The sequence below is a fragment of the Cyclospora cayetanensis genome, unplaced genomic scaffold (assembly GCF_002999335.1).
Source record: "Cyclospora cayetanensis isolate NF1_C8 unplaced genomic scaffold, CcayRef3 CcayRef3_contig_103, whole genome shotgun sequence".
Lineage (NCBI taxonomy): Eukaryota > Apicomplexa > Conoidasida > Eucoccidiorida > Eimeriidae > Cyclospora > Cyclospora cayetanensis.
This window is the reverse complement of record NW_020312041.1, coordinates 122,289-132,523: the sequence shown is the minus strand read 5'-3', so window position 1 is coordinate 132,523 and position 10,235 is coordinate 122,289. Positions and strand designations below refer to the sequence as shown.

Here is a 10,235-nt window from a genome sequence, read left to right as displayed (position 1 = left end):
ATCCTTACCGCACACGAGGCTGAAAACTCACCGGGCCCTGCAGTGGACCTAAACTTAAGAAGGGTCTAGCGTCCGCACATGGCAAGGTGGTTCGAAATCTGCGCAAGCATTTAAGACCTATGCACAGAATACAAGCTTCTAGAGCTAGCACCGTGCTTGCTGATAGACTTCGGCAGTGCCCCTTCTTTTAGCAGACCAGGGAAGCATTCCAACTGAGAAAGAAGCACAAGTGAGTATGGGTATGCCATTCAGACAGCACATGAAGACTAATCTGCCTCACAGTACACAGCGGCTCTCACATTCTCTCCCGTTAAAAACCATACGATTCGTTTTAGCAATTCCACATTGCTGCATAGGTAGTAGTGGCTGCAGCGAGGCTCAGACTTTGCATGCGCCCTTTAGGCAACGCAAGCTAACACATCCTACACAGTAATGGCAAAAAAATAGTAACATACCTCAAGTTAAAGCTCCTACTTAACTTTGCTAGAGGTCAGCATCAAAAGGCTCTCACACCTGAATCCCTCTCAACAAAGTCCAACTCCAGTACGTCATGCACCAAGTACATGAGCATCCTATTGCAAGCCACGTGGGTATGAGAAAAACATGCGATATCTTTGCCAGATATCCCATGACCTGGAATGGGTAGCTGAGTCAAGGCAGTTGCGAATCCTACCCACACTGAAGAGCAGTCAAATCCATGTTTACGAAGCCCAGCGGCCTGATTCTGGCAACTCTAAACAGACGCTGGGAGCAGGTGGCACTCGACTTTTTTCACAGTGGTGCCCCGCACTGAAAAAAATCCATGTTGCAATTCTCACCTTGGTCGATATCATCAGCAAAATGGATCACTTCTAATTCACCTGCATTAATCTGACAGCCTCCAATGCCTTGGAATTGCTGGCCGACCTTCTAGTATGGTGTAGTGGGCTGGCAGCTGTGACAGTCTCACGCCGTAATGCACATTTTGTTTGGAACTCTGAGAGCTCTCCCAACCTACGCTCAACAGTAAGCTAGTCTTTTGAAGTGCCTAGCACCCCCAATCCGATGCCTAGATGGAACGCTTTCTTCGCACGTCTCAGCAGATCGTGCGCACGTACTCCAACCTTACAAATCACCATGGATGTCTCTACTTCCAGCAGCACATCTAACATGCAATCGTACATCTCACGATCTCACACGCGCTTCACCTGGAGGTTATGATGGGGTCAAATTTTCAGCGCGTCATAAGCCTGTACATTTTCAGAAGTTTGAACCTACAAGATCACTTCCCATGACTCGAGCCCCTCGCCGGCTGGTTGACCACCCAGCAACTCAATTCCTGGAAGATCAAGCAGTGCAAACGCACTTGGCATACATGGGCATCCACTCATCTCATGCACTCGCGCGAAAACAGCCAAATTTCATGTTTGCTTCACTGGGTTGTTCAGATTTCTCCAGCGTATTAGCAAAGCTGCCTACAAGCCTCAGCTGCCTCTCGCCGTACTACAGCATCCTCTATTTCATGATTCGTACTTACAGTGTAAGCAACCACATCCAGATTCTATGCTTTAACTAGAGAGGTTGGAGCCGTCAGTTCCAGGGTATATGGTGTTAGACCGGAATAGAGGGTTGGAAGCCTATGGCAAGGCCACGAAAAAATTGAGACAATTCTCGGGCCAAGCGAAAAAGGCTTCGCGGAAGGCACAGCGACGGGATAAACCCGAAAAGAACTACCACGACAATTTCGCCTCTAGCTGTCGTCTTTGCAACTGAAGGAGCACTCGTGACACTTACAAGTATAAATCAAGAAGTGACGCGTGTCCATGATCTAGCAGGGCCCTTAACCTCTAAATAGGCCAGTGAAGATTCAGGATCGTTTGTATCGTGCGATTTCGCGTGACTAAAATCACTGGGAAAAGGATGCTCTTCCAAGCCCTAGAAGTATGTGGTATTACTCAATACTTAAGCTTAAAAGGCAAGCTGGCCCCGATTAGGGGCAGGAATTAGGAGTGAACAAATAACAGTAAATTACATTTCAGCTAGCTGGTTGTGGCTGAAGCAGGCCTCAAACCCAGCGGACCATTGAGAAAGCTATTACCCAGTGGTCTCCACTTAACTTCCACATAATACACACAGGGACTATATTTGCCAATTGAACTATCTCAAAGCTAGTGTGCATAGAGTTGGCCGTTCCGTCAATGCAGCGAACTGTTTCCAGTGACAAAGACTTTTGATATTGGTGCCGGGGTCTTACTTGCAGGCGCGCAGCAGCTATGTCCGTGAGGGCACAGGGGTTGAAACCGAGATCAGCCTCTGAGTGTAATTGTTGAGTACTCACATTGATATCCGAGTGGCACAAGGCTCGCTTTTTATGAATAGATTCTGCATAGCTTTGGGTACTTTGAGCAGAATGGTCATGGGTCTGGGGATCTATGAATGGGTGCACTTGATTCGAATTAAATAATCTTGCTACTTCATCCTGTTATGAGCACTTCAAAATCTGCCCTAACCCATTAGTTTGGAGCTCTCGTGCCGGTTAGGGTCGCAGTCAAGGCGCGTGCGGCTTTTTTCAGTCATAGGGCCTGCACACCTGCCTTACTGCTAATTTTAGGCATGGTGCTGATACGCCATCTCAGCGTTCACAAAAAGCCCGTGACTACAGTAGGAGCTTTACTGTGACCTTCAAGCGTAAGAAGAAGAAGTAAACAGCCACCAAAATTTCCAGCATTTCAAGTGCTATGAGGTTTAAAGCCAAAGGATGCTAAAATGTGCCCGCTGCTAAGAGACTAGGGTGGTGGGACCGTGCTTGCTCACGACTGCCCCCGAAGCTGCGCCAGTCATCTTATGAGCCTGCGGCTCAGCAGCAAAGGATCAGCTGTAGCTAGTTGGCGGTCGAGCTTTCGTTGAGGGCTCGCGTCTGCCAAGGGCCCGTTTTTGGTGCGACTGGAGTGTTCTAGGGAGAGACCTTTGAAATACTGGTGGCTCTGGGCGTAGCGTCCGATGAAATTCATCTATTGACCTCCAGAAGTCTACCAATTGGTGGCTATGAGTAGCATTACTTTAGTGGTAGAGGTATTCTATAGCTGGAGAAGATGACCATAGGCCACTAGTGTGACTCCTGTGAATTTAAGATTTTCTGCTGTAGTTAGTTTATCTCTGGAGTATTGCATTTAGAAGAACACGGATTTTGAATGCAAGATAATGCACGTCTCCTTTAATACTAAACGGAAAAGAGTCTAATTCAGTAATTGCAAACAAGTGCTGTTCTTCAGTATACTTCTTCGAACTGCAACCCACAGGCAGCTGCTGTTACTGGTCCAAGCTTGGTTGTAGCGAGAGTTCCACTATGCTTTCTATCAGTCGTCTCTGTTCAGCCTGACAAAGATGGCTTGGTAGCTTCATCCGTTTGATGCAGCCGGCAAATAGTACAAAGTACTGCTCTAGGCTCTGGCAGTTTTCAGCTCGCTCTATCTGCACTAAGTGCCGCTGCAGGATGTTTGTGTAGACTGCATAGTCTGATGGGCACATTCCAGGAGCAAGAGCAGCCAGAGAGCGCTTCCGTAGATCTGCCAATAGGAATAGAATAGCCTGTTTTCCCAGAGACAAAGGAGTTGCTGAATCTGTCTTGATACAATCGTCTCCACCCTGGAGCAAGCAGTAGCACATGCCACATGGTGCTTGTATACCTATTCAATCGGAAGCCATACGAGCATCTCCTGCAACAAGGAATGCTTACACACCTACAGTTGAGCAGCATATGCATACCTCTTCTGCCTGACCCAGCGCTGCCTCATTACTTGCTTCTTCCCACACTGAAATAGGCTTAACAGTACCGTCTCCCCTATCAACCTGCTCAAAAACATTGAAAACTTCAGTGCTTTGAAGTTGCTCGTCTTTGCAAGAGTGGTATGCAAATAGGTAGATTATGTTGTATTTTTTGTACGCAGGAGTTCATGGACATGGAACAACAGGCGTCAAGAGCTTACGCTGTTGGCGTCACAACAGCCCCACCCATCTGTAAATAGGAAGCATCCCGCCTTAAGAGTAAAAATGGCTTCATCGCCTGGGTAGTACCGGCTGCCGTCTAGGGGCTCGTTGCGCTGCAGTATTTCCAGCACATATTTGTTCCAGATATCTGGTAGTCCAGCATCTAGCGAATGATGGCCATCAGTTTTGGATATCTCCGACATGGTACCTTCGCTTATCTCAGAGATTCCATGCAAGCCAACATCCCCTCGCTGTCGTTGTTTATGCTCTTTTGTGCTGATTCTCGTTGTAGACCAAAAGCGTTCCATTCGCTGACGGGTGTCAACGGCAAGTAGTCGCGCTCCTAGAAATCCAAAGTGACGAATGGGGAAATACTCTGCCCGGCGCTTCCCAGACTGCAGTAGCATCACCAGTGTCTTTGAAAGCAAGAATCGTTGGCATAAACTCGCAGTACAACCATGAGCCCGATACAGATATGGGGATACTGGTACTTCTGAGATATGTAGATTGATACCTCCTTATCCGTGAAGGTGCACGCCCATCGAAGCTGCTTCTTGTCGAACCAGACTCCGGGCACTCTCGTCAGGCGCGATGCCTGACGTATGAGCACGCGAGAAGGCTGAGGTGTAAGCATCGCAAGTACAGAGTACTGGGGCTCTGTGGAGGAGGGATGCAGAGAGGAACGCAGCCGTAAGGATGAAGCAGTAGCTATTCTTACCAGCCGTTCACAGGTGACTTAGGCGCTCAAAAATGCAGTCACAGCCAACCACCTTTTTGGGCTTTAAGCTTAAGATGTACAATTTAAGCCCTTACCGCCACCGACAGGCGCCTATCTCGCTCTTCGTCATATCCAATGTTGGTGAAAGCCTCATGCCGGTTGAGCTGACTTCTTTCAAGTTCTTCGCCAGTGTTACTGATGGCTGATGAGCAGTCACTGGGACCTGCTACTCAAGCAACGAACAGTCAGGCATTAAGCTACCAAGTAAAAAGCTTGCCCTCTCATGGGGGTAATGCACTCAACACTTAAGTTAGGTGTCAAAGTGTCCATACAAGCTCTAGGTAATTGACGCCTCACGGTCTGATGTTGAGGCGGAAGAACCGCACATGGCTTCGTCCTTTAGCCCCTCCAGATGGTCAGCCGAGGGCGAAATATCTGCGATGCTGCCTCGTTGTTCGGGGTCACGATGTGTGACTTTCGGGGCTGGTTCTGACTCCAAAGAGGGTACGCAGTCTGGAGGAGGGACTAACCGAGTACTGAGCTTTTCCACGCCTGCAAAGTTCTTGATCCTAGATCCTCTGGGCACATGATTCGACAGTCGAGTATGTATTGCTAGTAATCTAGCACGGTCGAAACCGTATCTTCCTGATATATACACATCCATACCAGGCGTGGCAAGGCTGTGTAAGACGCCTGCTTGACTTTTATTGCCTACCATAGAGTAGCCACGCCCGTGTTCTCTTAAGAAGGAGACATGGGGAGTATTCGAGAAAACTTCAGTTTCTCTTCATGCTCACCAATAGGAAAGTACTTAGCCTTTCTATGTCCTGAGATGTCATACCACGTTGCCTTCCACCTCAAAGAATGCTTATCAAAATGGATGCCTGGTGTATAGTGCAAATGGTATAAATTATGCACGCTTTGACGCTCATAGCGTTGTGGTACAATAGGACCTGAATCTGCATCAGTGCTTTTAGACCCTAACGAATCGAGTAACCGTGCTTCCAGTCCGCCACGTTGGTCTCCTGCTACATTCCAGTCTTCGTTTGCCCCCAGGCGTGAAGCGAAAGAGTTAAATGATTCTGCCGCAAGGCCAGCATTTGGGCTTTCTCCATCGTAGGGGGCGCACATGGCTCTAGTACCTTGAAGGTACAAGGGTGACGCGGTTACGGCCTGAGCTCAAGAAATACCTAGGCCGCACGGGCTGGCTACTGCACAGGTAATTCTAGGACCGCTTACACTGTTGCACACGCACGCAAAGAGAGCGGTGTGGACAGCAAAAATGTATAACAAGAGCTTATATGGTTTCGTATGTTCTTTTTCTCCATAGGAGCAGTGGATCATCTGGTCCTCTGAGTATTCACAGCTAGATAAGAGGATCAGCCCTTGCCCCTTGCGAAATAAGAAGACTAAAAGAGAAGCCATCCACGCATCTGCCATTTTGACTCAGCACCATGATGAAAGACACTTACTTTGCTCTCATGATTCATCAGGGGTCTAATAGAAGCAGACACCACGGAATCTTGAGCAAAGCCTTGTTCTTGTGTAGTTGATAAGACAGCGGAGGGATTCAGTTGCTTTTCCGTCCTGCGTCTTTTGTTGCTATACATGTCTGGCTGTGCTGGTAAAGCTACCGCAGTTGCATTTATGCTGGCTTCCACCTGGCGGGAATCAGATTGAGTAGGAGCTCCAAGTAGCATAGTGCTTATTTCCTTCTGTCGTGGAACGCAGTGATCAGGTGATGTAAAGGCAAGAAGCTGCCCCAGCTCTTCTGAGCCGTGTACATATGGCTTCTGCATGCTAGCTGAATAGCACGGGTTGGTGGAGATCAAACGAGGCTCTAAAATTGTTTGGTTATCGAACCTTTCATTGTCGTACACAGTTTCTGGATGCCAGAAAGTCCTCTGGTCTACGGTGGCCGTAGCACTGTAAGGCCACCGTGTTAGATTTGGCCTACAGTGGAGTATGCCAAGTGGCACGCGGTGGGTCGCCTGCTCAGTTGTTGCAGGACTGGAATTGCTAGTATCGGACGTTGGTTCAACCGCTTCTACCTTAGCAATTTGAGGAGTGGTCAAGGATTCCTGCCAAGCTGATCCCAATAGTCTATTGCTGCAAGGAGCACGGTACAATGTTGCAGGGGCAGTACCTGCTGTTGCATGCGCGGCACTCTTTGCTGAGGCCATTTGATGGCTAGTCGACTCTGTGAGCCCTATAGTGCCTGTAGGAGCCGTAGGATAAGGAGCGCAGCTCTTTGGGGTGCCATGCCACATATGACTATGAGTAATAGCATCGCTTGATACAAGAGGCTGCCTCTGAATTGGCAAAGCGACTTTTGGGCCTGCTGTAAATGGTGCTATGCTTATCCCAGAATGAGTACCGGAACCCACGCTGTCTACTGCTCTGTTGTCAGCACTGTTGTCATTCCTGGTGATGCCATTGGACAACTCGGATGCATCTGAATTGGCTACAGATAAGCGAATAGCCTCCATGGAGGTGGTCTTTGTGGCTTTGAAGCTCACGGCCATATCATACCCTTCACGCATGCCAAATAGCTTGACTGGAAAATACTTAGCAGCTCTCCGCCCATTGTGGGCCCAACCAACAGACCATCGGAGCTGAAAAGAAAAAGAAATCAAACGTAAGAAGCAGACGGGCCATATTGTGATTCAGAAGCTTGCACGCTAGCAGACATATCCAGTCTTTATGAGCGGTGAGGTAGCCCACATGAGTGATGCCAAAATTGCTTGCCACTTAGCTCTTGGATGCAGTTCTCAACAAGTAATGCATGGTACGAACAGCGGTTCTCTACCTGATGCTTGTCGAAATATATGCCGGACACCTTGGGGTAAGCAGCGGCTCGTCGAATAAGAGCATCTACAACTCGCGTCCTCTCTCGTTTATATTCTTCCTTTGGGGCGCCCCCGCGAAGCTTTTCCAGATGATCGAGCCACAACCTGCCGTCATCAGCGTTGTCGAGGCACTCCACACTTCGCAATCTGCTTCTATCTTGGACAGCTCCTACCTGCTCTTTCCATTTATTAATCGTGTCGACGCTTCTAGGATTTTCATGAGTAGGGGGCGACTTTCTTAAAGGGCTGAGGAGTTCCTCCTCTCGCAATGATTCTGAAGCATTTAACTGTATTTGCATTTCACCGCAAAACACCTCTCCACATGTGGCATTCCACGGATATGACAAGCGCGGTGCTGTCTTGGCATTCATCTCCCAAAGTGATGAGCACATGCTGGTGTCCGGAGCAGATTGAGCGTATTGTTGTGTGGCCCGGTGCCGAGCAACACAGCTATTTGATCCAAAGGGGTAACATGACTCTTTATCGACAAGCACATCCGAATCTTCTTCCGCGCTATTTTGTAGCAAATCGTTAGGCGTGTCTATGGAACCTTGAACTCTCCCAGGAGTAGGAGATGTCTCGCTGTTGCCTCCTTCAATGGAAGACTCATCTAAGGGAAGTAGAAGTCTTTTTTGTGGGGAATACCTGTCTTCGGGTAGGGCCATACAGGGTGGCCTTTCAGCACCATCAGTGGAGTCGTGCTTTGCAATGTACTTCTCGATATGCCCAGCGCTCTCGCCTGAAAGCAGCGAAGGGTGTCCAAGCCAGGGACTTCCCTTTGACGGTGAAAGGTCGTCTCTTGACGGCCTGATAGGCGTGGGGGCATTGGAAACGGTGCACCCTGCAGGCGACTTTACAGGGCTACTAAACGGATTGAGGGGCAGGTAGCAGCCCATGCGAGATGATAGACTCTTGTTGTTCTGCTCAGGTATATGCTCGGTGAGACAGTGCTTAGAGTCACTAGATGCTACATCTGCCTCAACGCTGGCAGAAATCGCTCCAAAAGGAGACGATCGCCGAAAGAAATGTGCTCCTTCATAAGAAGGGCTGGCAGCTGTGACGCAGGCCATATCTCTACTCGGCTATCTAGGACAATGCGTAGACCTTGTGAGGGTGTAATGGCACCTTATATGATGTAGCACTGCTCCTTAGACTGGGATGAACTTTCAAGTTACGGCAACCTGAGCGAGCAAGGACCCTAGTAGACAGGGGGCAGGGATTTAAATCAGGAATGATATAGGGGGAAGTCTGAAGAGCGGATCCAACAAAATCCTTGGAACATCAATGGAGTCTGCGACCAACCCGATGCAACTGCTGGACTAAGATAAATTGCTGATGTGCAGGTCACCGAGAGCCCTATCAAAGTAGCTAAAAAGCAAAACACTTGGGCGCTCTAATTCAGATACGCTGACGAGGAAGATAAAAGTGGCCCAGTGCTTTATAAAAAGAGAAGCAGAATAGAGCAGATCGTTGGGTTCCATGGGAAAGCATACATGTCTAACGCGTACTAATGGCCTACTGTGAATGGCAGGTCCACAGAAATAGTGGCACTGCGTGTAGCTATGCCCTCTATCAAAAATAAGCACTGCCTAGCGTAACTAGGCCTAAAAATGAGCTGAGGAAAGCAAACACTTAAAAAGGAAAGACACCACCAAGTTAATCCCTCTAGTTTACACACTCATGTGGCGAACTCCAAGCGCGTTACATGGCTAAGAAGATGTATGTCCCAGAAAAAGCTGTAGCCAACGTCATGTAAACACACCCTGAAGCGGCGAGATGTTTCCAAACCAATTGAGCAAGCAGTCTTCGCTCAATTTAGCGTTAGCGAAAGGCGGGGCTGCCCAGCACGCGCATGCATGCGTCATGTGAGGTACGAAGTAGGTCATTGTAAAACCCCGCCAGTAGCCACTACTTGGCAGAATTTGGGAATGTAAGGATTTGTAGAGCGCTCTGCATTGCGCGACTCAACCTTCAATAGCTGGCGCAGCCGTATGCTGCGTACCTCCTGCGCTATTTCCATTGTCTCCGCGTATAGACCCCAAGACCCAGTGACAACCCGATCTTGTAGTGGTATTGACTGGTGAGATGAGAAGGTCCCAAATTCTTTTAGCCTAATGATGTGAAAGCACGTGGGAACCACGGAAAGTGGCCTCTATCGTTGGAGCCCCCTTCATATGGTTTTATAAGGCACGACGGAACCCCCATCAGGAGCCACAGCCGTACGTTGCACATCCCTCCAGCTATCTCTTGCTTTGCTTCCCAAGCATAAGCAACTAATAGCCTATTCTTGAAATGGCGACTACTGAGGAGCTTCGGTGCTGGCGTGAGCCTCTCCGCTGCGCTGGGGAGCAAGCTACAGTAAATCATTTTCTAGTGTGCTAGTCATATTCAACTATAAGTGAAGGAAAAATTCTTCTTAACTTTTAAAAATATTCTCTATATTGCCGACCACTGCTAGCTCGGTACAAGGGGACTCGACGTGTGTGTGTGTGTGCTAGACGTCATATCCTACTGGCTGAGATTGCTCGGAGTGCTTAGAGAATGCAACTTCACACACCCTAGCTGTCCCATTCTTTGAAGTACATATTGAGTTTTGACTTTAATGTGTTCCTAAAGACCTTGGCTGGAGCTTGACAATTGGTAGCATTGCTTGGTTCATGACAGCTGCTTCCCGCTCATCCGCTGGCTAAGGATGTGTGTGG

The 10,235-nt window shown here is 48.6% G+C and overlaps 1 protein-coding gene across 1 annotated transcript; it reads right to left on the bottom strand.

Moving 5' to 3' along the window:
- Positions 1 to 2,044: 2,044 nt before the first annotated feature.
- On the bottom strand, positions 2,045 to 8,603 carry LOC34620125. The gene is made up of 8 exons (XM_026338420.1): positions 7,494 to 8,603; positions 6,157 to 7,299; positions 5,482 to 5,857; positions 4,780 to 4,886; positions 4,481 to 4,585; positions 3,966 to 4,361; positions 3,745 to 3,828; positions 2,045 to 2,458 (listed from the first exon to the last, which is right to left on the bottom strand). The coding sequence occupies exons 1-8, from the start codon at positions 8,601 to 8,603 to the stop codon at positions 2,045 to 2,047; spliced, it is 3,735 nt and encodes a 1,244-aa protein (XP_026194205.1).
- Positions 8,604 to 10,235: the final 1,632 nt, after the last annotated feature.

Excerpts from the sequence above, each read along its gene's own strand:
- LOC34620125 (XM_026338420.1), bottom strand. The coding sequence starts at position 8,603 with ATGGCCTGCGTCACAGCTGCCAGCCCTTCTTATGAAGGAGCACATTTC. Across the intron at positions 5,858-6,156 it reads TGATGAATCATGAGAGCAAA|GCCGTAACCGCGTCACCCTT; the intron begins GTAAGTGTCTTT and ends TCTTGAGCTCAG. Across the intron at positions 4,586-4,779 it reads ATAGGCGCCTGTCGGTGGCG|CCTTCTCGCGTGCTCATACG; the intron begins GTAAGGGCTTAA and ends CTTACACCTCAG.